At 44.0% G+C, this 27,921-nt stretch overlaps 2 protein-coding genes across 14 annotated transcripts; both read left to right on the top strand.

Moving 5' to 3' along the window:
- Positions 1 to 71: 71 nt before the first annotated feature.
- COPS3 (COP9 signalosome subunit 3) lies at positions 72 to 13,566 on the top strand. Of its 7 annotated transcripts, none has more exons than XM_030482868.1 (12): positions 72 to 272; positions 2,619 to 2,748; positions 4,287 to 4,399; positions 4,503 to 4,552; positions 5,523 to 5,615; positions 6,276 to 6,455; positions 7,689 to 7,829; positions 8,911 to 9,084; positions 9,961 to 10,047; positions 10,381 to 10,494; positions 11,077 to 11,157; positions 11,379 to 11,817. In XM_030482868.1, exons 1-12 carry the CDS (start codon positions 218 to 220, stop codon positions 11,430 to 11,432), a joined length of 1,272 nt encoding a protein of 423 aa, XP_030338728.1. In that variant the 5' UTR covers positions 72 to 217; the 3' UTR covers positions 11,433 to 11,817. The 7 variants fall into 7 exon arrangements, with proteins under 7 accessions (XP_030338728.1, XP_030338732.1, XP_030338733.1 ...); XM_030482872.1 differs by having other exon boundaries at positions 185 to 272; positions 5,455 to 5,615; positions 11,379 to 13,137; XM_030482873.1 differs by having other exon boundaries at positions 192 to 272; positions 4,342 to 4,399.
- Positions 13,567 to 15,658: 2,092 nt separating this feature from the next.
- On the top strand, positions 15,659 to 27,530 carry FLCN (folliculin). 7 transcript variants are annotated; one of them, XM_030484134.1, is made up of 12 exons: positions 15,659 to 15,760; positions 16,487 to 16,765; positions 17,551 to 17,697; positions 18,344 to 18,565; positions 19,023 to 19,183; positions 20,539 to 20,630; positions 21,344 to 21,534; positions 22,405 to 22,518; positions 22,881 to 23,004; positions 23,352 to 23,483; positions 24,841 to 24,946; positions 26,067 to 27,528. In XM_030484134.1, exons 2-12 carry the CDS (start codon positions 16,517 to 16,519, stop codon positions 26,266 to 26,268), a joined length of 1,740 nt encoding a protein of 579 aa, XP_030339994.1. In that variant the 5' UTR covers positions 15,659 to 15,760; positions 16,487 to 16,516; the 3' UTR covers positions 26,269 to 27,528. The 7 variants fall into 7 exon arrangements, with proteins under 7 accessions (XP_030339994.1, XP_030339995.1, XP_030339988.1 ...); XM_030484128.1 differs by having other exon boundaries at positions 15,691 to 15,889; positions 26,067 to 27,530; XM_030484129.1 differs by having other exon boundaries at positions 15,691 to 15,880.
- The last annotated feature ends 391 nt before the right edge of the window (positions 27,531 to 27,921 follow it).

Here is a 27,921-nt window from a genome sequence, read left to right as displayed (position 1 = left end):
GGGGGGGGGATGGTTGTCATAGCAACCTCGTTTCCCGCGAGAGCTGGCGAAGCGGCGGAAGTGACGTAAGGCGGCGGGCGGCGCTGATTGGCTGGCGGGAGGCGGTGGCGGCGGCGGTGGCTTCTTCCCGCTTTCCCTCCCCGTGCGCGCTCCCGCGCTTCCCCCCCCGCCCCCCTCCCCGCCCGGAGCGCGCGCGGCCGCGCCGCCAGCCGCCAAGATGGCGTCGGCCCTGGAGCAGTTCGTCAACAGCGTCCGGCAGCTCTCGGCCCAAGGTGACCGCGGCGGGCGGGCAGAGCGGGAGCCGCGGGCCGGCCCCGGGCACGCAGCGGGGCTTTGAGCGCGGGGGGGAGCCCGGGGGAGCCCGCGCGGCGGAGGGGGGGCGGGCCGCGGCCTGCTTTTCCCCCCACCCCCCCCAGCTTCCTCACGGCTTCTCCCTCAGGCTGCACTGCTGTGGGGCCTTTACCGGGCTGTGGCCTCCGATGGGTCCCGGCGCGGTGTGACAGGGTTGGAGGATCCCGGTGGAGTGCGGTGAAGCGGGAACTGAGTGTGAGCGTTGGAAAGCGGCGGCGGGGAGCGAGCACCGCAGGGGCTATAGCGAGGGTTTGGCAGCCCGGCTTGTCACCTCAGTGCTGAGGTGCGGCATGTGGGCTTTAAAATACACCTCCCAAGCGGTAGTCCCTGGGGGCAAAGCAGGGCACGGACAGAAGAACCGTAGATCGGTTCAGTTGCCGTAACCCAAGTGTTTAGAAGATGTTTTAATAACCACAGTTAGGTTTTCTCGCCAAACTCCTGTTTTCCCTGTGCGTGGGCACAGCGGTTCCTGGTTCCTGAACTTTCTGTCTGTGTTGATGCTCCTTAAAATGTGTTCTGAGGGTTCCTTCGCATGGGTTGTTTGCTCCATGAAACTGATCAAGAGTTGATGCTTTCCTCTGTGTCCCCAGGCTCTTAACCCTGGATGGAGCTCCAACTTGCTCTTACACTGGTTTAAGTTATTAAATATAGAGTGTTTTGACTGGGGAGTATCAGATACAAGAGGCAAATTACACCTGCAAGGTGTGGGTATAAACCAGATGAAAGATGAGTGTTTATTTAGCTGGCGAACTTCTTACTACAAGGTTTTATGGATGCAAAAGGGGGTCTGGTTGACTCGATGGAAGTTCTCCCATTAGGGATGAGCCAGAGAGTCATTCTCTCTGAGAAAGTAAATCCAGGCAGGCTGCTGGAGGTTGGGAGAGCCCATGGGAGAAGTCTGTGTGCTCGTGGTGGTGGTTTCTGGTTCTCAGCATTTGGCTGTATGGGATGTGACACAAATGGATTAGCTGGGCCTAGTGTGGGTATTTCTACTTACACTGCAAGTTGTGCAGTGGGTGCTTGTGAGTAAAGGGTTGTTTGGAGGGGTTTTGGCTTTGGTTTTTAGGGCAGTGCCAGGTGATAGCTGTAGGATGGGGGGATTTCTCTACTAGAGAACTCAAGGGTTTGCAGTGCTTGAATACTGTTATCAAGCCACAGAGCATATTATGAGCCCTATCCCTTTCCATGCTTATTTGTGCCTGGAGTTTTAATTCCATATGGAGAGAACAGTTTGGGATGACTTTGTGGAATTCCTGGGTTCTGGTGCCCTATTTAGAACTTTGATCCCTCTGTTGCTTCAAAACTAATATTTCCTTCCCAGGTTTTCCTTTTTGAAAGGAAAAGGCCAAGAGAGTTGAGGATAATGCCTCTCTATGAGTGGAGGCACTTTTCCTCTTTTTATGAAGATTCTTGTAAGGAGGAGAGAACCTCTGCTTTTTCTCTCTAATCTGCAAGGATTGAACATGAAACAATCCTCTGCTTCAGCAAAGAATAGTTTTAATTCAAGTAATTGGTAGGGGGAAGAGTTTGGAAGCAGTTTGTGATAATTGATCTGCTTTCTTTATAAGGTTTTTGGGGCTTACTGTACCTTCCTAATTCCACGTAGTTGCCTTTCCTGCTGTGTTCATGGCTCACAACAAATAGAACAACACTGTAGTTCTAATTACACGAACTAAATTTAAGAACAGGGTTTTAAATCCTTTTCTTGTAGGCACTTAGTTGTGATGTTAATGCCTGCTTCAGAAAAATGGTTATGAGCAGACTGGATAAATAGGGCACTTGAGAAGCAGCAAGGAACAAGCTGTGGTATTGGGATTTTTTAGAGAGCGGAGGAGACTATTTTTGGTACTGTTTTGTTCTGGCTTTTTCCCCTTACAACACCCAGAAGGTACAAGTGGAGATAAATTTATCCACCAGGCAAGATACTGCATCGCAGTACACTGGGTAGAGTTTTGTAGACTTGGCTTAGGTGGAGCTTGGTGGCGATGTGAGACCCCGCAGTCCCTCTCTGAGGTGAGCTGATGCTGCTTTTCCTGCTGGGTTTGTGTTCTGAGGGTTCCTTTGCAATCCCAAAGGCCAGAAGCTTCACCATCACATATGGTGGGTACCTCACTGAAAAACTAATGCTTATTATATTAAAGAAAAGTAAATTCTCTTGGTTCTGCTGCTTTTTCCTCAGGTTATAAAAGGCAGGAAGAGTCTCATAAAGTATGGGAATGCGTGAGTGTTCTCTTAATTAGAGTCTGACAACATGTTTTGTGTTTCAGGGCAAATGACCCAGCTTTGTGAGCTGATCAATAAGAGTGGAGAACTGCTGGCAAAAAACCTTTCCCATCTGGATACAGTGCTTGGTGCCCTGGATGTGCAGGAGCACTCGTTAGGTGTTCTGGCTGTCTTGTAAGTGGTGCTTTCTTTCATTAAATCTCTTGGTATTAAAACATACTCTGGGCAACATAGTGAGTTGTCACCCACATGTTTTTCTTTTGCATGTTTTCAGTCTGTGTTTCTTAGAATGGTGCTTAGTGATGCACATTTAGTAATAAAAACACCAGCTCAAACTTGTATTTTCCAAAGGAAACCTCTGAAGGTTGTAAATGCCATTACTGTCAAGTGGTAATATTGGGGGGTTGTTTTCCTTATGGCTGTATCTATAAGTATGCAGTGTGCATACTTATATGTGTGCAGCAAAAAGGTATAAAACTGACTTTTAAGACTGAACTGTGAGTGTGAAGCAACACTTTTTTTTCCATGGGTTCTTAGGACAGTTGTTGGCTATTTGTCTCTAGACAGCACTGAGGCTTTTGCTGCTGTCTGTAGTTTAAGATAATACTTGAGTTGGTGATGCTGAGATAAAGATATTTGGCCTTGAAGCTCCAACTATTGTTTCTGGCTGTACCTAACTATAAGTGGAGCGTCTACAGGTTCCACTATTATTTAACAGTTCTTTTTTTAAAGGAATGATCAGAATCCTGGTACTCACTCTACTACCTTTTTGAAATAAAATTACTATAATACGTAGAGATAACGCAGTTTAATAGTGCAATTCACTAACATCTCATAGAAATGCATTATGGACTTTACAACAAGCAGGGCATCTGTGTTAGCAGAATTGTATCATGGGGTACATGGAAACAGTCACTAAAACAGGAGGAGGAAGGAGATAAGTGTTTATAAGAAATAGAATCACAGAGTCATAGATTGCTTTGTGTTGGAAGGGAACTTAAAGCTCATCCAGTCCCAACCCCCTGCCACGGGCAGGGACACCTTCCACTAGAGCAGGTTGCTCCAAGCCCCTGTGTCCAACCCGGCCTTGAACACTGCCAGGGATGGGGCAGTAATATGTAAAACGTATTAGTTGAAGCAGCAGAGTGTACAGGAAAGCTCCTGGCTCATAGCATGGAACAGAAGGATTTTCCCATAGGTTTTTGTGGCATTTCTTGGAGGCACAGGGATTCATTGTCTTCAGGTGAGCATAATCATGGCTTATCTTACAGAAGCAGCAATGTGCAAGCCTATAGGGTGCTAAAGAACCACCAGAGAGCGAAGAGAAAAAGCTTCTAACAAGAGATACACATCTAATAATGTAATAGCTGAGATAACCTTGGGCACATTCAAGCAGGAGGTGGCTCTAGGATAGGCTAAAGTGGCCAGAGAAGTTGTGTATCACAATTCATCATCAGTAGGCAGTGTTTCTATAATGATTGTAACTATTGTACCAGACAAAATGATCTTTGTTTGCCATAGTTTGTTCTAAACTGTAGTTTGCACTAGATTGAGAATGGGGGTGTGCAGGGAAAGCATATTTCCAAACGTTGTGCAACTCATCTGCCATCTGTCATAAACACTTTGGATTTGTTTGCAAGCATCTACAGAGACTCAGTAATGAAGCTCCAAATGCGAAGTGCTAACCCTTTTTGTTTGTTTGCTTGGTTTAGGTTTGTGAAGTTTTCTATGCCCAGCATCCCTGACTTCGAAACGTTATTCTCGCAGGTGCAGCTTTTTATCAGCACTTGTAATGGAGAACACATCAGATATGCAACAGACACTTGTAAGTTAAGGTTACTTTCAGACTTCATATGCTTTTTGGATAGTTTTATACTGATTTTTCACTGTGGTGTGTTTTTTCTTTGTGTTCTTTTTACTGTATTTAGTTGCTGGCCTGTGCCACCAGTTAACAAATGCCCTTGTGGAGAGAAAACAGGTGAGCAACTATCATCTAGTACATATAAGCTACCTACATATTCAAGCTCTTAAAAGGGACATGCCTTGGGCAACATGGTCTAGTTTGAGGCGTCCCTGTCCATGGCAAGGGGGTTGGAAGTAGATGATCTTGAGATCCTTTCCAGCCCAAACCATTCTATGATTACAGTCTCTTACTTGCTTCATAAAGATTTGCCATAAACTTTATGTCACGTATTTTTGTGCAGCTCCTTATTTGTTAAGTTTACTCAGAGGAAATGAACCTAAACCAAGATTTTCCAGATTTCTTTAAGGAAAACATAGGGAAGATAAATTTTTAGGGGGAGAGTCACCTAAAATCGTGCTTTCACACACAGCCTGGGAGATTTGTAGTACCCAGAATGTTCTTCAGACGACGTGTGCATGAGTAGGAGAGAGCTGCAACAATTATTAGCGCTGGTGAGTCAGTGATACTGGTTTCAGTGTTATTCTCACCAGTGTTATATAATGTTCTTAGTGAAATGCCTCAAAATGTAAAGGAAACTTGATTAAGAAATAGTTGACCAATATTTCTGTTGCTAAGATACTGATGTTTTTGGGCTACTTCAGTGAAATCTAGCCTGAAATAGAAGTAGAGATCAAGTCTGGTCTAGGTGGAGCAAAGCAAGAGCCTTGCCTTTATTATTTGGTGGGAGTCATGTCATGGAGTCAAGAAAGGTTTTTGTATCAATACAAATTCCTGTATTCCTGATGACGTTGGCTTTACGGAGCAGAATTGATGCCTCTATTTAGTTTAGCAAGAGAAGTTGTATAGCCAAGGTTAATGTTATTGTCTGAGAGACTGCAGTATCCTACACAAAGGGAACCTCAAGTTAACTATTACTGAATGGAACCTGTCAATTAGTGTTATTTTTCATTTGTAAGTGTCAACATAAGATCCAATGTGCTGCCATCTATGAGAAATTGTCTGAAAGAGATGTAATTTCTGACAGCCCCTGCGAGGAATTAGCATTCTCAGACAAGCCATAGACAAGATGCAGATGAACACAAACCAGCTGACCTCAATACACGCAGATCTTTGCCAGGTAAGGGGAGCTTTTGGTGAGAGTAAAAGCTTGTTTTATAAGCATAAACCCTTGAGGAAATGCATGTTCACGTAGTGCAATGTAAAAATGGCTTTTAACTGGTCTCCAGTAATAGATAATATGTTATACTGAAATAAAATGCCCTTCTATCAATTTGAAGTGTACAGTGCATGTTTGGTTTTGTTGATGACTTCTGAAAGTCCTTTGCCATCCCTTCTCTCTGGGCTGAAAGTCACACACAGGCAGTATAAATGTAATACCAGATACTGTTTGCTCAGATTTGACAAAAAGCCAGTTTGTCTCAGTGTCTTTGGCCTGAATTTGCTCTTCTGTCTCATTTCTTGGCTCCTGGGATTTAGGGTTGGACAGGAATGTTTAGTGCAATATTTAGTGCAGGCAGTCTGGAAGGCCTGGAATTTCAAGCAGCTTTGTCAGAGTCTAATTTCTTTAAGATTCAGATAAATTATAACAGTTCACACATCTGTGTTAAAGGTTTTCCAATGAATAATCTGTTACAGCACTACTGCATACCCTGTTTTGTCACTCTTGGAGGAGTGAGATTTATTGGCTAGTACCAGATGAATTTAGCTGTGACTTCTTCCTCCTGGAAATTTGAATGGAAATGGCTAATTTATGACAACTTGATTTATTTTCTTGTAGCTCTGTTTGTTAGCAAAATGCTTTAAACCTGCCCTCCCGTATCTAGATGTGGACATGATGGATATTTGTAAAGAGAATGGGGCATATGATGCGAAGCACTTTTTATGTTACTACTACTATGGTGGGATGATATACACTGGGCTAAAGAACTTTGAAAGAGCACTCTACTTTTATGAACAGGTAACTTTAAATCAAATGGTAAGTCTGAAATGAGATCACTTGAAAGGCAATAGTAGTGTATTGTAGCACTACTACAGTAGCATGTGTAGTAGTGCTGAGATAACATTATCTTTGAATTGCCACCAAGGAGAGCAGGAAAAGCTGTGAACCTAACATAAAGCACAAGCAGCCTCCAATCATTTTCATTCTTAACCTTAAAGATATGATGCTGCTAACATATCTATATTGCTGTTCATCATTCACATGGGTTTTGGTTTAGTGTGTGTGTTCATCATAGTAGTACATACAAACTTGAGTTGGTTTCATGTTCCCTACTAGGTCTTTTATGACAGGTATAGCCTGAATGGTGGTACTCAGCATATAAAGTGAAGTAACAAGCAAACGGTCTTTAGAGGTGTTTTCCTTTAAGAAGGTCTCGTCCAGCCAAGCAACTATTGCACCATAAAACTATGCAACTCAAAGGTTGATGTTAAATTTATCTCACTATAAATATTTTTCAGATGCCTGTTTATTGCTGCTGGCATAGCAACGGCTCCCAGGCTGACATGCACAATTGTGTGTTCTTAAAACAAAGCTAATGCAGTGGTTTTGCTAAGACCTTTGCTAATTTTATGAGGGGAGTTACACTTCCAGGTTATTACAATGTTGCTTTTATTTTCTCTGTGAAAGAAGAGAAAAATCTCAAAATTGGGAAAACTTTGTGTGTGTGTGAGAGGAAAACGCTGTCAAATGTGTGGCAGTTTTCTGTAAGCAAGGGTCACCTCTTGAGTAGCTTAGCAGCATCACAGTAAACTGAAATCCCTTTTCCTGATCCTGCAGGCCTCTTTCAGCATCATTAAATATGAGATCTGATGGTGTAATAGCTTTATAAAGCCTCTTTAAGGATCTGTGTGAATCCAGGTTCTACAGGAGCAAGTAGCTACAGGTGATTTCTAGTACAACTTTAGCTATAGACCGAGGAAAGACATTTAGATTTGATCTTAACAGGGTTATTTTAAGGTTGGCACCACCAAAATGTGATGCATTTTGAGTAGCTTGCATAGAATTTACTTTAAGATATATTGGATGATTAGTTTTGACAGAAGCTAGTTTAAAGCTTTAATGCTGAAAGATGAATTTCATATCAATTTATCCCTTCCACATGCAGCTTAAAACTGAGCTTTTTATTAATGCTACCAGGATCTACCAGTAAGTATATTAAATTTCTATTCCATTTCTTTCTTTCTTGCTTAGGCAATAACTACTCCAGCCATGGCAGTCAGTCATATTATGTTGGAATCATATAAAAAGTATATTCTAGTTTCTTTGATACTACTTGGCAAAGTTCAGCAGCTACCAAAATACACTTCCCAGATAGTTGGTAGATTCATTAAGGTAAGTATTGTGAATACAGTTAAATAATAGAACAATAAAGCTGAGTTTATTTTTCCTAGCCTCATTTGATAGTACTGTTTAACATTGCAGATCATGGGAATAATGTGCCAGAGTACAACCTCCTGCTGCCTTTCTTGTGTGCAATAGCTAAAGCCTATTTGTTTGTCTATTACAAACAAACTTCATTGTTCATATTGGCAATCCAGGTTTTTAAACTTAAATTTGGATGAACTTTAGGGTTGAACAGCACTTACCAATATTCTCTTCACTGATACTGCACGTCCCTTGATAGCATTTTACACTAGAACTCAAACAAGACCCGGCTTTCATTTAGCTTTCAATATGCAGTGCCCTTGTAAGAACATTCAACCTGTAACTTCATCTACTTGAAGTACAAAATGCTAAATGGTTTGTTCCAAAACTCCAGCTTATAAAGAATAAAAGCTTCTGAAAAAGCTGCACGTTTGGAGTCTGTAAGCATTGAGATTAGGAGGTGTAGGGTGGAAGACATAACTGCCAGTGAGAGAGTTCTGATCCAAGGTAAATACCACACTGTTAGTTCTTATTTAACACTGAGTTTATTGATCTGTGAGCAAAATTCTAACGAGTTTCAAAAATCTTCTTGTAACTCCAGATACTAATAAGCAAACTCAAACAGTTGCTACTTCAAAATGAACAAGTCTTCACCCTCTGATTCTCTGTTGGCCCTGCTGTGTTGTATTGTGGTCAAGGATGACAGCGTCTTGTAATCGATGGGCAGTGACTATGCACCTTGAATTCAGCTCACTTCATATACTGGTCAGCTAATGGCCTTTTCCTGGCACTGCCAGAACTACAGCTGTCATACAGAGGTCCTTGAATGAAGTTTACTATATCTTATATTGCAGTAAGACAGATTTAATGCATGAGGATCTTTTGTTGCTATAAAGCCGTGTATGGGCATCATCTGTTTGTTATGAGAGATGCTTGAGCTCCTTTAAATCTGCTTTTATGCCTGCGTGGCTTCTAATGTTAAAGTAGTGAATAGAGGCTGATTGAACACCATGTTCTTTATAAAGGCTTCTCATTTTTCTAATTGCAGCCCCTTAGCAATGCTTACCATGAACTAGCACAAGTTTATTCAACCAATAAACCCTCGGAGCTTCGAAACCTGGTGAACAAACACAGTGAAACATTCACAAGGGATAACAATATGGGGCTGGTGAAGCAATGCTTGTCATCTCTCTACAAAAAGAATATTCAGAGGCTAACCAAGGTAAGATGAAGGGGGTGATTCTGCTGAGGGATTGTGATTAGTTTTTCTCACAGAGTGGATCTCTGGAATGTATTCAATGCAGAGCAGAATGATAATGTCATGGAGAAATGAGTAAAGCTGAGATTTGTGTCTCTGAAACAAATGAGGCTAAAATGCTCTATATAGAAAACCACTTCTGGTGGCTACTTATGCATTATTTAAAAGGTGGTTCGACGTGTCTGTCTACCAGAGGGGTTTGCCCATGAGATTTTCATACATATTCAAAGAAGTTGTGAGCACAGCGACCCAGTGACCTTCATCTCTGTTCAGAAAATAGGAAAGCTGAACTTTACAGGCTACTTGATTAGAGAAGAGTCAATGAATAGGACAGATTTTGGAACTATCTGAAGTAAACCCAGAAGCAGTGGAGCGATGTGCTCCTTCAGCTGAAAAGTCAGATTAATCCTTAAAGATCATCAGGGGAAAGCTCTTTTTTGGCAAGCTCAGATGTTGTTTGCTGCAATAAAACTAACCTCGGAAGGAATGCAATACACGCATCTCTTGAAGGAAATTCAAGGGATGGACAGCCACCTTATTCATGTAAAAAGGTGAGGGAAGAGGTTGGGCATGGGCAGGACTGTGTCTGGGATAAAAAGGAATTGCAGAAATGGGAGTGATGACTCCATTAGTTTGGTCTGTGTATGTGCACAGTGTAACAGATTCATGTCTTCAGAGGAAGAACCGACTTCACTCTCACGAGGCTTTTATAAGTAATAACTGTGTCCCACTTGTTTCTTCCCATTGGACTTCAAAAATTAGACTTTATAGGCCATGAAGCATTGATAGGGAAAGTTTCTCACATCTAGTTTTAATGGTTTGATACTTTCTACATTTCAGACGTTTTTAACATTGTCATTACAAGACATGGCAAGTCGAGTGCAGTTGTCGGGGCCCCAAGAAGCAGAAAAATACGTCCTCCACATGGTGAGACTTGGCTGAACTATCCTCACTCAAAACTTAATCCATTTAAGTTTATTATTTAAGTGTATTTAAGTGTCTGGGTTGGTGGATGTTCTGAGTGCCTGAAGAATGGTTCTTTCTCAGGGTGGAGGAAATACTGTCAGTCTGCTGTGGTGTTTAGACTGTTGTCAGAAAATCCTAACAGAGATTCTCCACCATGCAGCGTTTGTCTTTGGGAAGCTGTTAGGAAATAAGAAGCCAACAAGTTAAAGATGATTCCACAAGGAGTCTGTGTGTTATAGTTACTCAAAATTCTCTTCTTGGTGATGCCTTACGTTAAACCCTTTCTCATTTCAGATAGAAGATGGTGAAATCTTTGCAAGTATTAATCAGAAAGATGGTATGGTTTGTTTCCATGATAATCCTGAAAAATATAACAATCCAGCTATGCTCCATAACATTGATCAGGAGGTAAATCTTTAAGATCTTAACTGATTTTGGAATTGCTACCAGAGAACCTTAGTCTGTAATCAGAGAGCTGCTGGGAGAAGCCACTGTGGGTGACTTACATGTAGAGATTGAGGACTATGAATCATTATTAGACTATTTCACAGTACTGGTATTTAAAGGGGGTTTAGAGTGATAGTCAATTGCTGTCAACACGTTCCCTGTTGTATCCTCTGTACAGCTTGAGATGTTTCAGCAGATTGACTGCTTGATGTTGATGTGAAGTTCCTTGAGCTGAATGGATTAGAAAGATTGGTTTTAGAGTTTTAGCCTTCAAGGATCACTTCCACTGGCTGTCAATAACCTATCTGTAGGCTGAGGTGCTTTGACCCTCATGGGACTGTTATCAGTGGCCTTAGAAAGGATTGTTAGGGAGACATGGATCAAAATAAGGGAATAAGAAATAATGTGACACTTTTGAGAGATGAGGGATAAGAACATTTTGACATGGAACCTTGGTGATGGCAGAAGTTATTGATTCTACATAGCACAGTAGTATCTTGTGCAAGCTGGACCAAGTAATCAACTTTTCTGTGTATTTTTAAGATGCTGAAATGTATAGAGCTTGATGAACGACTGAAAGCCATGGATCAAGAGATCACTGTGAACCCTCAGTTTGTGCAGAAGGTAAGAGAATCAGTGCAGTACATGTTGCATTGAATGTCAGTATTTACAGTGTTAATAATAACATATTAATACATGCATAAACATCTTGCTTTAAAACACAAAGCAAGCGCATGTTATCTGAGATGCACTTTATTTTCCTACCTGCGAACTTCAAAGAACTGTCTCTCTCAAAGGTAAACCTCAGGCCTGTTTGTGAAATGAACTAACTCTCTCCCTTGCAGAGTATGGGCTCTCAAGAGGATGACTCAGGGACCAAACCATCCAGTTATTCTTGAAATTAATGTTGCTCACCACTCCGCTTTCAAGTAAAAACTTATGAAAGAATCACGCCTGGAACAGGGCATTGAGGAGTTCCACGAAGAGAGCAGAGAGAACTGAGCTTTGCTTTTCACCTGGACATTAAGAAAATAAAAGAACACCCTCTCAGTACTGTATAATATCAGAAATATTCTCTGCAAAGAAAAAGGAAATCTCAAAAAGAAACGTAAAAGTCTGTTGTGGATTTATTTATCTTCAGATTAACATCGTTAATGCATTAAATAATCTACCTTTTGTTTTAAAGGGTTTGAATGTTGCTGTGTTTCTGTAGCAGTCCTTTATTTCCCTTCTGCAAAAGAAAAGTGTTATTCAGGGAAGAATACAAATTAGTGTTGGTTCACATCCAAGATAATTACTCGTTCTTTACTCTGTATTTAAAGTTGGCTCAAAGTGCAGATATATCATATGTATGGTGGGGGAGAGGGCTGGAGTTTCAGTCTCTACATGATGATTTGCCTATGCCCGGTGTAGCTGGCTGCTGTCTAATGAACTAAGACCTGTGTTCTTCCCAAAAGGATGAGCATATTGATGAGTCCTTGTGAGGTGGTTGTGCTGAAAAACCCAAATCACTGCAGGGAATCCAGACATCACAGCTATTGATGATGTAAGTTTCTGGTACAGAATATATCATCATAATATTTCCTCTTAGATCTAACTTATTAGACCTAAACAAAAGGATGTTTGGAAGAGCTCACTGTTCTGGAGGGTTCTAGATAGGAAGTTGTTTATGATGAAAGACATTTAAATTGTTGTTTCTAACCAATTGGCATGAAGGTATTCAACAGGCTGGAAGTCGGTTCAAGAGAAGGTGATGCTGTAGATCTTTGTTTCCAAAGAAAATAATTCTCCATGGAACATAAATAGAATTATTCTTTAGAGCTCTCAAAAGTCAGGATTTTATTGAGGAAATAACATTCTGGGATCCTACCTGGGTTTTTATTCACTATTTTAAACATAAAAACTTGGTTGTTGGAGTACTTTAAGTGCTTTACCCCCTTAAATCAACCCCTTTAATTATCTGTAGTTCTCATGTATCTGATGATCTCGCTGTTCAAACACCTTTGACACACTTCATGTAGGTGCAAATCTCCTACTATCAGGCATAAATAAACCTGTCATCAAGTCAGAACGTGAGAAGCTCAGCACCCAGTGCTTCCTACTGCAATGCCTGACTAAGAGCTGCTTGCTGCTGTTAACCTGCCAGCTTTGTTTCAGGTGCTGAAGCAGGAGCTGAGCTTTTCTGGCTGCTGCCGTGTGAAACTTGTATGTATTGAGGTCACCTGTGGTTGAAAATAGTCCATTTGTGCTTCCGCTGGGATTTTCTCTTGGAATTGGTGTCTTAATTCCAGCAGAGCCTCTGTGGCAGCGAGTGCTTTCTAGTAGAAGGGATATGTCCCCAGGTGGTTGTCTGGGTGGTGAAAGATGTCTTTAAAAGTCTAAAATAGCAGTTTAGTATCAAACACAGCATAGTCCTTAGTGTTAGCAGCTCATCACTGAGTACTGGTGCTTCCTATCATAGACACTTCCATGCTTGAAGGCAACTTTTACACCTGATTGTAAAGCAACATCTTAGGTTTTTTCATCACTTGCCTTACTGGTTTTGTCACTAAAGATATTTATTGGTTTTGAAGGTGTGTTTTTCCTGGTTAATCCTGCAGTGACTTCAGTGCTGAACATACTTATGCAATTCTCCTCTCTGGTACCATGGAAGTGTTAAATTAGGGATTACTAATGCTGCGGGCTTGAAGCACAGAGCTGGCTTGTCAAAGTGTTCACAACTGTGTGTGGCAGCCATCAAAAGGGCTGCAAATGACTAACCCCAAACTACCACCTATACAAGAATGTGGATGGCTTGTCTTTCATTGCCAAGGGCTCAATGTGACAACCAGAAATGTCCGTGTCACAGCGACTGAGCTTTTATACCACCAGTTCTTAGTGAGCATGGACTTAAAAGCTGAGAGCTGCAGGATGGCTTTGGAGCCATGGAATTAGAAACAAACTAATAGATGCAGCTGGCAAATAGCAGCTACGTTTTCTCTTCTTTTTAGTCTTGCCTAAAGTAACTAAAATAAATCCATGCTCACATCAAAAGGATGGTAGAAATAGCAACGTAATGGATGAAATGATATATTACACTATATTTCTTAATCTGATTTTTTTTTTTTAAGGTTTCTTTTCTGCTGTGGATAGTTGTGCTGTTGAAGATTCAAAGTTAGGTCCCACCTGTAGAATCCATAGATAAAGCAATTCACCAAAAGTGCTTCAGGGAAGAGCTTTTAAGTAACAGTTTGATAAACACAGTCTGGCATCTGCATGTCTGGAGATACTGTTGAAATTAAGTCAGATTTTTAATGAAGTAGCTTATTCAAGTCTTGGAACTAATTGCATGGGCTGTGGTCAGCTGAGATGCCTTGAGAACACTTGAGCTTTCTGGTTTTAATTTGTATTTATTGCAGGGAAGGGCTTTTGATCAAATATAAGAACACTGTGTGCTGCGCTCCTCCGAGCTGAGGCTCTCTGAGGTCCTTGCGGCTGGCTCTTCCTGTCGTGCATGGCCACAAGATGTGTTCACGAGACACTGAGTGCATGCTTTGATCTCTCACTCCTCTTTTTACGCATCTTAATCAGCAAAGAGAGAAAATGCAGTTCTTAAGGTAGCATTAGACGTGCAGCTACACTTCTTAGCCACAGGAGGGGTCTCTAATTCAGTTACTATTAGCAGGTATTAAGATGTTCTGAAGAAGAGATGCTTAGAAGCTCATTGTGTGCAACCATCCCTCCTGGTTTTGTGCCACTGAGGAGCCCCGGTTGGTCACCCCATGCTCCTGCCTAACTCCAGCTGCCTCCTCCTACATGACTCTTCTCCAGAACAACCACAACCCGGTGTATGTGTTGTCATAGGTGCTCCGTGTATAACCTAGGACCTGTTTTCCAACCCGGCTGAGGAGGTTAGTCCTGAGCAGTTGTTTAAATGTACTATTGGAAAATAAAGCTAACAAATGAGTTGTTCTTAGTTTGTCTTAAATGAGACAGTAGGTCTGTTATATTTGGCTTTGCCTTAGTTTTTTTGGGAGTCTTTTGTTGTCATTGCTTCTCAGGATGTGTGATTCTGGCTGGCTGGCTGCTAGTTGTCTGCTATGTGTGCAGTGTCCTCTCTCAGGGGTTGTTTGAGCTCCACTGGTGGCTTGTCTGGAATTATCTTGGATAGAAACTAGTTCTTTTTGTGCAAACGCTGCATTTTCATTGGGAAGTGCTGCTACAAGTGTCCAAGATGGGCTCCAGGATTAGATGTTGGATCAAACATTTATATTGGTATCTGATCTTTGTGTGACAATAATCCTCTGTCTCACTGACCATCAGAGTACTGTTTTCTCCAGAGGCACAATTCAGTCCATGCATGATGGATCCAGAGGTGTATGTTGTAGTGGTATTGGTGATAGTGTCTCCTCCTTGGGATTTAAGTGTATTTTACTCAGTGGAATGATCTGTCCTGTTACCTTGTGGAAGACTTACTGCTTTTGTTCAGAATTGGGTGTTTAAAAGGGTCACCTCCAATGTAAAGTGAATGGTAGGGGGATCCAGTACTTTATTATCTTGAAGCCCAAAAGGATTAATGCTTCACATTGAAATGGTTTATCTTTCCATCAGTTTTCTAGCGATAAATAGAGATAAAACTTAATACCCTGAAGAGGAACTGGGGTAGTTTAACGAAGAATCGACATCGAAGAGCCTGTAACAAGCATGTTTAACTCTGCTCCCTTCTTCCACATTCTACCCTGCCCTAATCCTAGAATATGAATGGTTTAATGAATTAAACAACCCGATGGGGACTACCGGGGCTCGTACCCGGTCTCTCTAAGGCAGACGCCGGTTACAGCCCGTGGTGGGCCCCGTCATCACCTCAGTGCAGCCCCTCCCGCGCACGGCGCCTGCGCGGCCCCGCCTGTGATCCGCCATGCGGCCCGCACCACCTAGCGCAAGGAGGGGGGGAAACGGACCCCGCTCCCAGTGTAGCCCATGCGGGGTCGCAGGCGGTGACTCGTCCCCTCTGGGCTCCCGGGGGTCGGACATTGTTGTCAGCTCTCTGCGGTGCGACAGTGGGACACGGGATAGCGAGGGAAGGAAGGAGGAGTGTTCCGGACGGTCTCATCTCCTCCTCTCGTAGTAATGGTTTTGCCCAGCCACTGTGGAGAGGGCGGCCGTGGGCCGAGTCACTGCCGCACCGGGGTGGGGGGGAGCGGGGGCTCCTGTGGAGAGCGGCGGGGAGGCCCGGCTCGGTACCGCGGTACGAACCGACTCCTCCTCCCTCTCTCCCGCTTCCCGCTCCCTCTCCTCGCCGCTCCTCGGCGGCGGCGGCGGGTGTGCAACCGGGAAGCTACCGACTCCTCTTCCCCCCTAGCTGCGGGTAGGGATGGTACGGGCCGGTGGGTCAGTCAGTGTCAGGCGCCCGCTGGCACGGGACGGGCCGGGGCGGGGGAGCCGGAGCCGTGGTGAGCGCGGCCGGGGCCGGGCCGCGGGTGTCCGGGCGCGGGGAGGCCGGTCGGAGAGCGGGGTAGGCCGGAAGGGGAGGCAGGCCCAGGTCCGGCCGGGCCTGAGGCGTTCGGGTCCGGGGGCGCTGAGCAGAGCCGGTTACCCCCTGAGGGCCTCCGGGCACGGGAGCGCTGCCCTGGTGGTGTCCGGGCACGGAGCTCTGGTCTGTCGGACCCCAGCCTGTCCCGGTAAGAGCAGAGGTAACCGGGCACAGGGGGTCCGGTCCCTCCTCACTGTGGGGCTGGCGGTGTCCGGGCTTATCGTTGACCCGGGCTGGATCAGCGCTAGTCCCGCCCGGTCAGGGTGTGAAGGGCCGGTCCTTGTTCAGGTCACCCCGTGGTGGAGCTGCGCTGGTCCCTTAGGCTGAGCTTAAGGCCAGCTGCTCCTGGAGGGGTACAGAGCAGGACCTGTGGTGACCAGGCCTAGGAGATGCTTTAATGTCTGTTGTGCTGATGTTATGTGCTTTCTCCCTTGCCCGCAGGAGGCCTGACGCATGTGCTGAGCTCTCACTATGAATGCTATTGTTGCCCTCTGCCACTTCTGTGAGCTCCACGGCCCTCGCACCCTCTTTTGTACTGAGGTTCTACACTCGCCGCTCCCCCAAGGCGCGAGCAGCGGGGACATCTCTGGGCAGAATGAGCAGGCAGAAGAGGAAGAAGGCGGCATCCAGATGAGCAGCCGCATCCGCTCGCACAGCCCAGCGGAAGGTGCCAGTGCTGACTCCAGCAGCCCAGGGCCAAAGAAGTCAGACATGTGTGAGGTAAGTGTGAAGATCTGTGTGTGGACATTGGTGTCCTTTGGCTCTTGGATTCTCTAATGCAAATTGAATTGCTTAAGAGAGGGAAAAAAGTGACCTGCACTTGTTTTGTCTGTGACTGTTACTGCCAGAAGATCTCCCAGTCCTCCTAAACTGTAATGGTCCATGACAAGAGGATGAAGAACTGTTGTTGAGTGTATAGACCTTGGCAAGATGGTGTCTTTTGAGGTCTCCTTAAGCCCTGTCATCTGTGATTCTCTTGTGGCTGAGAAATGCTTTCTTCATGCTTGAAGAACATGTATTTTATTGGGTCTGGTCTTTTATTAATAGTCATTTTAAGAGCAGTATTGATTAGGAAACAGGAAAGAAAAGGCATAAGGAATTAAAAGAATAGAGAAAATGAATGTTCTCAGTTGTTCTTGTGCTTGTTCTAAAGTATTCGTTATTTAGTTTCCTTTAGGTTTTGGCCAGTTTTGTTAGATCAGTTGGTCTCAGAGCTGCTGTTAACTGAATTTTACTACTTGTAGAGCCAGCACCAAGTTCACAATCAAATTAAGTAGTGGAAAATGAGCATAAGAACAGAGGAAGTGTATCACACAGAGTTCTGTGTGAGGAGCTGGGTTCAAATCATGACCCTGACTCCTATTTCTTGTCTTCTAAGTATTTGTGTTGTTATCAATAGGTGTAAGTAACATCCCCCTACATTTTGAAGGGAATATGCAGAGGCCTTTGGAAACCTTAGACAACTGCATGCTCATTTATGGCTGGATTTGCTTTTCTATCTTCAGGGTTGCCGCTCTCTTGCAGGAGGACATCCTGGATACGTCAGCCACGACAAGGAAACTTCAATCAAGTACGTCAGTCACCAGCACCCAAACCACCCCCAGCTCTTCAGCATCGTGCGCCAGGCCTGTGTTCGCAGCCTGAGCTGTGAGGTAACTGGCTGGGGGGACAGGGAGAAAACCTGGTCGTGGCTTTAAGTATCAGCACTTTGCTGATCCTGGCTGCTCTCTGCAGCCTGAAACAAGGAGGGAATGGAGGTGGAAAGGCAGACGTATAAGTCTGTCCATTCCGGGTCTAACAGTAGTTTTTAAGGTTGATCTTTGATAACTTTGAGGGTTTCTCCCTCTTACCTTGTGAGACTAAAAGTTTCCCTTTCTTGATTTTGCTACTAGATGTTTATTGTTTTTCTTTGTAAGATAAACTGGTTTTGTAAGAACATTGGAATCTGTTGTTTAGTGCCGAGGAATATTTGATCTTTGTAGACCATTAACATCTCATAGAAGTGAGGGGAGAACCATACAGATGAGTGAGCATTTGTGTGTCAGGATCAGCAAAATCCCTTGTGCATTCTCAACAGTATTGTCATTGAATAGAGCTGAATTCTTAAAATACAGTGAAATTGAAGCTTTTGCAGTGTCTGTAGGATACCTCTGGAGGTCTGTTTGAACCCATATTTTGGACAGCAGCTGAAAAAAGGCTTGTTTTATTCACCAAGAGTAGGAAGCTTTGTGTAGTTTATTACCATTTCAGCTGTGTGATGTGCTTGACTACTTTGGTGTATGTGTCCCTCCCCTTCAGGTCTGCCCAGGACGTGAAGGCCCTATATTTTTTGGAGATGAACAGCACGGTTTTGTGTTCAGCCACACCTTCTTTATCAAAGACAGCCTGGCTCGAGGCTTCCAGCGCTGGTACAGCATCATCACCATCATGATGGACCGGATTTACCTCATCAACTCCTGGCCTTTCTTGTTGGGAAAAATCAGAGGCATCATTGATGAGCTTCAGGGCAAAGCACTTAAGGTAGGTCAGTGCACAGGGTCTGTTGGACTCAACCTTAGTGAAACATTGCAGTAGCTAATGTAAAGCTGAGTCAAAAAGCTGATCCAGCCTGTTGCAGCTGGGGTGGACGTTAAGGTTGACACAAGGGACAAGAGAACATCAAGGATGCAGGAGGGAAGGAACAGGGTGACTGATATTTTAAACCAGTCATAACACTTCTCACAGACCTAACTGCAAGACAGTAGCTCTGTTAGGAATTTAAGTAACTAAAGCTGAGAAGGACAACACTTTTAGAGCACTTAATGGTAATTTTGGTCAATCTAAGAATAAGATGTCCCTTCCCTCTCTTTTCCCATAATTTACAATGTATTTTAGATGATCATGTGTGATGCAACCCAATTTATCGGGGGGTTTTTTGGCTCAGCTCTACATAAATATCTCTTTCAGTCTCTTACATTGCCCTTCTTCTGTGCTGTAGGTGTTTGAAGCAGAGCAGTACGGGTGCCCTCAGCGTGCCCAGCGGATGAACACAGCCTTCACTCCCTTCCTGCACCAGCGGAACGGCAACGCAGCCCGGTCCTTAACGTCCCTGACCAACGATGAAAACCTCTGGGCATGTTTGCATACGTCCTTTGCTTGGTAATGCCACTTGTGTTTCTAGCTTCTACACCTCCTTCAGGAAGAGAATACTGGCATGTTTTAAAAGGGTGGAAATGTGATTTGAGTGTTTGGGTGTTGGTTTTTTTCTTGACGTAGGAAGTTGGACTTTGCTAAGTAGTCTCTGAATTGGAGGGAGCTAAGCACAGGAAGACAGCAGCCTGCTGATGACTTTAGGACAAAAATAATCTTCTTGTTGCTGTGAAATAATCATGGAATGGGTTGGGTTGGAAGGGACCTTAAAGCTCACCCAGTTCCAACCCCCTGCCATGGGCGGGGACACCTTCCACTAGAGGAGGTTGCTCCAAGCCCCTGTGTCCAACCTGGCCTTGAACACTGCCAGGGATGGGGCAGCCACAGCTTCTCTGGGCACCCTGTGCCAGCGCCTCAGCACCCTCACAGGGAAGAGCTTCTGCCTAAGAGCTCATCTCAGTCTCCCCTCTGGCAGGTTAAAGCCATTCCCCTTGTCCTGTCCCTACAGGTCCTTGTCTAAAGCTCCTCTCCAGGTTTCTTGTAGCCCCTTTAGGCACTGGAGCTGCTCTAAGGTCTCCCCTTCAGGAGCCTTCTCTTCTCCAGGCTGCCCCAGCCCAGCTCTCTCAGCCTGGCTCCAGAGCAGAGCTGCTCCAGCCCTCACAGCAGCTCCGTGGCCTCCTCTGGACTTTCTCCAACAGCTCCATGTCCTTCTTATGTTGGGGACCCTGGAGCTGGATGCCATGCTCTTTGGGGGGTCTCACAAAACTAGAGATGGAGAATCCCCTCCCTTGGCCTGCTGGTCACACTAGAGATAAAATAAACCTACTAATGGCTGCTAATGGAAGCTATGTGTATCTAGACAGAAAGCCTTTGCAGTATAAAAGTAGGTATGAAGAAAACAAGGGAAGATGCTCCTACCCCCAGTGTGTTTTACCTTGGATTCACACTCAAAGTGATTGTTCACCTGGAAGTGCCTGAGTATTGTGATAGGCAGTGAAGGAGGTGCAGCCGTTTGGCACAATATCATGTCTGTGGCAGTCCAGTTGCTCCAGTACCTGACTTCCTCATAAGACTTCCCTGGAAAGATGCCACAGAGAGATTGCAACACTAGCATGTGACTTGGATGGGGGATAAGTGTGTTGCACAGAGTAATTGCAAAATGGTAGTCCTTTTGGTGACTGTGTGTGATAGTGGTTGTAAGATGCACTGATAGTTACCACACTGAGGAAGGCATAGAGTTGTGTTGAAAGGCAATATGAATTGGTTAGTGGTTGGATTTTTTTGTTGAGCTCATCACACCAAGTTTCTTGCTAGATTTTTGCAGGTTTAATGAATGCTGCTTCTGTTCCTTCCAATGTTTCCAGGCTTTTGAAAGCTTGTGGTAGCCGACTTACAGAGAAGCTTCTGGAGGGAGCACCGACAGAAGACACTCTTGTTCAGATGGAAAAGCTTGCAGGTGAGAGAGAGGTTTCCAGAGCTGGAAGACCCTCTGGATGGTAAAACACCAAGTTCATTCTTCAACATCCTAAGCATAGCCATCTCTCATCAACTTTAGTGGTAGTCTGTGCGGTAGCTGATGTGCTTTCCATGGGGAGATGACTGACAGGAATGTGAAATCAAGGCCCTTGTCCTCGTAGGCTCTCTGCATGCACACATGGTCTTGGTTACTTGAGTAGGAGTGTTGCATCATCATGATTATTGTTCTCTCTGGCTGGGTTGGCCTTTCCAATGAATCTTTACAACCAGAAGAATTTAGAGTCACAACATATGGGCTTCTTGCTCCTTTTTCTGCAACGTTTCTAAAGGATCATGATTTTTTTTATTGCATTGAGTTATTTTATTAATCCATTTAGTCTGGAATCTCTAAAACCTGCCTCAAAGCTTTGGCCATGACCTTTCAAACAAGAATAGAGAACTGGTCAAAAGATGAGGCTTAGTGTTCTGTAGAGCTGAAAATACCTTCCTGAAGCTTCAGTGCTTATCTTATATCTGAATTCATAAACTCTGTTAAGACTTTGGGTGTGTCTGTGGTGCCAGTACTTCCAGTTACCGTGTTCTGAACTCTGTCTTCCCACATCCAGCCAAAATCAATTGGCTGCAGCACGTGTAGGCACTTCCCATTCCTAGAGAGCAGCAATTCTTATGACCTCTCTGCCCTTCTTTTACTAGACCTGAAAGAAGAGTCGGAAGGCTGGGATGGTTCTGAGGAAGAAGAGAAGCCCTCTTCCCAGCCAGATGTCGTGGAAGGGCAGGAGCTGTCTAAATGCTCACCTGAAACATCCCTGATGCCAGATTGCAACAGCTGGAACGTAGCTCACAGAAGGTTGTCTGTCTTTCGCTCTCTCAGGCACATGAGACAGGTAAGAGCATGTTACTGATGCTGAATTCACCAGCAAATAACCTCTTTTCTCCTGATAATGTTCTTTAAAAGATACATTTATCTCCTGCACTCTGCACTTCTTCCCTGGTTCTGTGTTTGACGTAGAGCCTGCACACTCATACACAGTGTTAACTGCATCTCAGATCATGTGGGCCTCTAGTGATCATCAGTCATGTGGGATGGGATCATATGATTTCCATCAAATTCCACACTCCTCTTCTTCCCAAAAGCAGTGACAGTAATTTAGCACAGGAGTCATGCAGCATCCTCAAAGCCAAGTATTATTTGCTTAAAACAAAAGTGTTTCAGAGGGAAAAAAATCATTTACAGGCAAAGCAAATGGTTCTGTACAGATCAAGGTCTTCTCCAGTGCTTCCAGTTACCTGGCTGAGGGTTCAGTGCTTTTGACCCACAGTCTCTTTCACACTAGCTTGTTTTCTTGGACAAGTACCTGCTTTATGTCTTCAGCCTCCTTTGGTTCTGCTGTCTCCCAGTTTAGAAGGTTTGAAGCTGTTGAACTGCACCACTGTATTGCAAGTGTGTGCCTTTGGAGGCTTGTCTAAGAGCATTATTCCATCTTCTGTGCCTGAATCCCTGTTGTGTACAGAACCCAGATCAGAGAAATGCCTGAAAGTTGTTATCATCTATCAGAAGTTGTTCAGTCCTGCCCCAAAACTCTTGATCTTGGTGCTGTGGGTTAGAGCTACTACTCTGTGTACAAGACCTGCTAAATTCTCATGTTTATTTCTGCTGTTCAGTTCTAGCCATGTTCTTATGTGGCAGTCATGTTTTTAATGGACATTTCACTGATTTTCATAACCAATGCAGAATGATTTGGGGTTTTTTCCAGGTTCTGGGAGCATCAGCATTCCGCATGCTGGCTTGGCACGTTCTGATGGGGAACCAAGTCATCTGGAAAGCTCGAGATACGGATCTTGTCCAGTCTGCTTTTGATGTGCTACGGGTAAAACCTTTTTCCTTGTGTTTCCTGGCTGCATATTTTTACATGTATTTCCTTAGTAGTCCAGTCTTCATAATGACCTGTCTCTGACATGTAATCTTGTTGGAGAATGTGTTTTAAATTACGTGGGTTTGAACAAACAAAACCACCAACAAAAAAGACCCACCAAACAAAGAAGACTCAACCTTTGGATGTCTCGGTTGTCCTCAGCAACTTTGAAGCTGAGTAGGATAATTCTAATCCCCCAAATCAGGAGCTTCCCTCAAGCAGTGCTCCAAGTCTTTCTCCCTGAAAATCTGGAAGAAAACTGTACTGTACTTGTTTAGTTCCAGTGTTTCTTCTGACATGTTTCCTTGCTTCTCTAGACTATGCTGCCTGTTGGTTGTGTGCGGATCATCCCCTACAGTGACCAGTACGAAGAGGCGTATCGGTGTAACTTCCTAGGGCTTAGCCCACACGTCCAGATCCCGTCCCACATCCTATCATCTGGTAAGAACATGGTGCAGAACCCTCTCCTTTCCCTGTCATGTTAAAGGATACAAGATACTTATTTTATTTATGAAGTATGTGCAGATAGTCTGGCAATGCTGCATGAACTCAAACCTGTACCACTTCATTTTGCTTTCCCCATATCCCTGCCTGCTAAGTAGTGGAAAGGTGTGATGCCTGCTTGAAGCACTGATCATACATAGCCAACAGTGCTGGTTTGTGTTGAGGAAAGGTGGAAGCTGGATCAAACACTGACAGAGCTGTGTTTTCTCCAAGCAGGGTGTGTAGCTGTAGTTTAGAACCTGGGCTGGTTCAGTTAATGTTCTTTGGGGTTCTTGTCCCTCTAGAGTTTGCGGTGCTTGTGGAAGTTCGTGCTGCAACCCGGTCCAGCCTCTACCCAACTCTGTTTGATGAGGAGCAGTCCCTCAACAAGTACGAGTTTGTTGTCACCAGCGGTAGCCCTGTGGCAGCAGATCGAGGTGGGTGATTTGAAAGCAGAAAGAACCTGTGTCACTGAGATTAAACACACAGCTTGATCTTTAACTGCTTTTTATGCTGTTCATGTACTGGCCCTGATGGAAGTCTGAGTAGAAGCCAGGACAGAAAACAACTGGGTTGAATACTGAGATGAGGTTTACCAGAGCCTGTTTAATTACGAAGGGTTTATTTTAGCAGATCAGCATTTTGCTTATTTATTAAAAATAGTAGTACTTGTAGGGAAATTCTTGTGTAACCCCCAGTGAACACTTTCTATCCTGGAATACTCCGTGTTTATTTTAAGTAAGTCTAGCTTACAAGAGCTATGACATTACTCATCTCCCACGTTCCACATGGCAGATGGCTAAATCCTTCCTGCTCTGTACTCTGAAAATACAGGTGCAATGCAAAGCAGAGACTTATTCTCTGTGTAATGTATACTTACAGTATAATTACAGTAGTCTACTTCCCATCCAACCAGTGGCATGTCCAGAAGCTTCTGGACAAGAACAATCACTGAGATGTCTTTTCTCCATCACAGCATCAGAGTTATTAGGCTGTAGACTGCTGGGAAAAAAGCTTCCTAGGGAATTCCAAAAGGTGGTCTGGGAGAGGAATGCCTTGGGGTGGTTGTTGGCTTGGGTTTTTACTAAGTATCCTGGAACTGCTCTTAAAAAGAGGAACATTAAATCAAGAATAAGCAGAGACTTCAGAACTGAGGGGTTATATTTTTACGTATATGTATATTATACAAAGCATGAAGACTTTTCATAACTTTGCATTTTTTAATGAGCTTTTGATACGGGACTAGAAACCACAAAATCTAAACAACAGTTTAAAAGTGGGTCTGAAGAAAACAAAGACCCCTGAACCTGTGTGCATGTCCCATTCCTTCACAGAATTCCACGTTGCTTCTTGGATCAGGTGTTTTTCTAGTGGGTTGATCTTTAGCACCTCTTCCACGGAAGTGAAATCAAGGCAGGCCAGCGGGGGGTACATTTTCCACCTTGTAGAACAGGCAGGTTTCTTCTGGACTCAAGGAAGATTATTATCTGTGAACTAATCAAGCCAAATTCTATGTTAAAGTTGGCTGTGCTGTTACTAATAGTGTAGCTTTCTGCATACAGAAGAAGCTGCATTAATGCACCAGACCAAAATACTGGTGCAAAATAAGTGTGGACTTAAACATAATAAGAGGTGGAACAAATGTGTATTCTTGTCTGTAATTCCAGCAGGTATTCAGACCACAGAATAAATGGACTAGTCCTTGCTAACAATTACTAGTAAAGGTGTAAGCAGGTAACTTATAGTTTATGTGTTCTCTTTCTCACCCTTTTCCCCCTCTTTCTGGTGCTGTAGTTGGCCCTACAATCTTGAACAAGATCGAAGCTGCCCTGACCAACCAGAACCTTTCTGTAGATGTTGTGGATCAGTGCCTTGTCTGCCTGAAGGAGGAGTGGATGAAGTGAGTATGACTGCATTGCTTTCAGAGCAACAGCTTTGGCACTAATCCCAGAATGCTTACAGCAGAGCACAGGACAAACTTGTAGTCAGGTAACTTCTGCTGTAGTATTGACAATAGTGGGCTTTACTGTTGGTACCTAAGAATATCAGAGTTGTTCTACTCTAGTCATAGAGATCACAGCCTAATTTGGGTTGGAAGAGACCTTAAAGCTCATCCAGCTCCAACCCCCTGCCACGGGCAGGGACACCTTCCACTAGAGCAGGTTGCTCCAAGCCCCTGTGTCCAACCTGGCCTTGAACACTGCCAGGGATGGGGCAGCCACAGCTGCTCTGGGCACCCTGTGCCAGCGCCTCAGCACCCTCACAGGGAAGAACTTCTTCCTAATATCTAATCCAAATCTCCCCTCTGGCAGGTTAAAGCCATTCCCCCTTGTCTTGTCCCTACAGGCCCTTGTCAAAAGCCCCTTTCCAGCTTTCTTGTAGCCCCCTTTAGGTACTGGAAGTACCTTAAAGAATAGTCCTTACTCTTGTTTTGGCTTTCAGCAGTTCTTTATGCTTCAGTTCACACATCTGTAGATTACCTACATGACAATACTTGTCTGCTTTATATACGTTTTGAGGATGAAGTCTGCAAATCCATATATGCCTGTCCATGTGCGCTATATTCCGGTGCAGATAAGAGCCAAACAGATGTCATGATTGTGCCTCGAGGCACTGCATTTTAAGAGTGCAAGTAGTTATAAAGGAAGACCAGTCAGTCATGTGGAATAATTCATGGAACGTTAAGATTCTGCGGGTTTACCTGAAGGCCAGACTGGCATTAGATGTGTCTCCCAGAGAGATTCCCAGTTGTCACAATGAATTGTTTTACCTTCCACTAGAATGAAGAAACAAACTAGAATTGTGCATATTACTACTGGAAATGAGTAATCCCCCTTTTCTTGTACTCTTCTTCCCCCCTCCTCCTTCATTCAAAGCATGAGAAGTTTCCATAGACTATTGTTTGAAGCTTTTATGAACATTCAGTTGCAGTAGGTACTGAGAGGACCTGCAGTTACTGCTCATTCCCTCTTTGATGTGTGCAAATCCATTGTAATAACAGGAGTTTCTCGTTCCCGTAGTAAAGTGAAGGTCCTCTTCAAATTCACTAAAGTGGACAGCAGACCCAAGGAGGATACCCAAAAACTGCTGAGCATCCTGGGAGCTGCTGAGGAGGACAACGTCAAGCTTCTCAAGTTCTGGATGACTGGCTTGAGCAAGACATACAAGTCCCACCTGATGTCAACAGTTCGCAGCCCTACATCCTCCGAGTCCAGGAACTAAAAGGTGCCCAACCTCACTTGCTGCCTTCAGATAACCGCAGGGACCCCGAGTTACCGCTGCTGAGCCTGCAGCATGTGCATCAGGTGGATAGTGCCACTTCATCACTGTTCTCCTGGTCCTCAGACTAACTTGAAGAGCCACTTGAGTCTTTTCTAATTGCTGTGAGACTGGACTAATACCGTGCTAATTAATAGTGCTGCTGTCTGTCCTAAACTCAGCTCTAAACCCAGACCTGCACACTCAAGACTTAAAGTGACGCTCAAAGAATCGGTGTGAATTGATTCAAATCCCATCCTGCCTCACTAAGCGCTGCGGTGTGGCAGTAGAGCTCAGTTTTAGCTTTCATTGGCAAGACTTGGATACCTGTGACAACATCCAGATCTCCTGGGAATGGATATATAGTTCATCTCTCCAAATCCCACCTAAATCTCCTAAATGCCTGAGAGAAGAAGAACCAAAACCAAGTGACACGTCACAGGGTATGGATCACGTGTAAATTATTTCAAACCACTTTATGCTCGGATTTACAAGAGACTCTTTTCTGCTGTAGCATAAGTCAGGATATCCCATTGGAGTCCTGTCACTCCACTTTATTTATTTATATCTTAACTTGAGACAGTTTCAGCATTTGCTTTGGAAACCGTGTCGGGGAGGGAGAATTGTAATATAAGGAGTCTCAAAAAGCAGCCTGCTTGCCTCTCGAGAGGGTCAGACACTCGCCTTGTTTTGCCTGCAGTTGCAAAACTTCCAGGTAATGAAGATTACCTCGCCAGGATCCGGTTGCTGGTGGTTTTCTATCTCCAGAAAGAGTTTTCTAGCTTCCTAGTGAAGTTGAGCAGAAAAGATCCAACCTGTAGGTGCTCCCTTATCTAACTCTATAGTAGCCATTTTTGCTTAATAGTTCATGGAAACATTGGTGCATTTTTTAATGACCTAAACCAGATTTTTTCCTTAATCTGTATTGTAAGGAATTACTGTTTCTGTTGTGAAGTCCTTGTTGGTTTTTTTGTTTCCTCTGGATCATTGTTGGGAAAACTTGACGTTACCACAGACATTTTTACCAAGCTAAAGGCAGGTTTTACCCAGGTGACCTTCTACACTCATTCAAACGAGACTCGAGCTCAGAGGCGATGTTCCAACTTGTCGTGAGTTCTGGTCTTATATATATATATAAAATATGCAGGTTGATTTTCTGTGTCTGGAACATCTGTAAAATGGAGACAGGCATTAAATCTCATTAAGAGCTATTTTTGTAAAATGGACAAAGCCTGGGTTTGTGTTCATTTGCAATGTGTGTGTGTGTGTTGAAGCAGTTGATCCACAAGGTAATTCCTGTGTCTTAGCCTAGATCTAATTTAATAGGCCTTTTCCTCTTAGCTTTGTGTTAGTTTCTAGTACATCTGGAGCAAGAGATGCTCAGCTATATTAACTAAAACTGCTTGACTGGAGATAAAACAACCGCAGGATGTTCAAACAGCAAACATCCTTGGGCAAAGGCATTACTCTGTTACTTCAAAACTAAAGCACATGTTTAATTTCAGGGTTTGGAAAGAAGCTGGCATTTCTCCATTGTTAGTAAGGAAACAGGAGAGGAAGCTTTGAGTAGTACATGCATCTTGCTTCCTGTGTGCTAGTCATGAGGGGAGAACAAAG

This window comes from Strigops habroptila, chromosome 4 (assembly GCF_004027225.2).
Source record: "Strigops habroptila isolate Jane chromosome 4, bStrHab1.2.pri, whole genome shotgun sequence".
In the NCBI taxonomy this organism is placed as follows: Eukaryota; Metazoa; Chordata; class Aves; order Psittaciformes; family Psittacidae; genus Strigops; species Strigops habroptila.
Note: the sequence above shows the minus strand (reverse complement) of the source record. Positions and strands in the feature narration are given on the sequence as shown.

Bases quoted from the DNA above. Each gene is read 5' to 3' on its own strand.
- FLCN (XM_030484128.1), top strand. From the start codon at position 16,517: ATGAATGCTATTGTTGCCCTCTGCCACTTCTGTGAGCTCCACGGCCCT. The intron at 22,519-22,880 runs GTAAAACCTTTT...TTGCTTCTCTAG, and splicing joins CTGCTTTTGATGTGCTACGG to ACTATGCTGCCTGTTGGTTG. The intron at 24,947-26,066 runs GTGAGTATGACT...TCGTTCCCGTAG, and splicing joins CTGAAGGAGGAGTGGATGAA to TAAAGTGAAGGTCCTCTTCA.
- COPS3 (XM_030482867.1), top strand. From the start codon at position 2,373: ATGCTGCTTTTCCTGCTGGGTTTGTGTTCTGAGGGTTCCTTTGCAATC. The intron at 9,085-9,960 runs GTAAGATGAAGG...TCTACATTTCAG, and splicing joins ATATTCAGAGGCTAACCAAG to ACGTTTTTAACATTGTCATT. The intron at 10,048-10,380 runs GTGAGACTTGGC...TTCTCATTTCAG, and splicing joins AAAAATACGTCCTCCACATG to ATAGAAGATGGTGAAATCTT.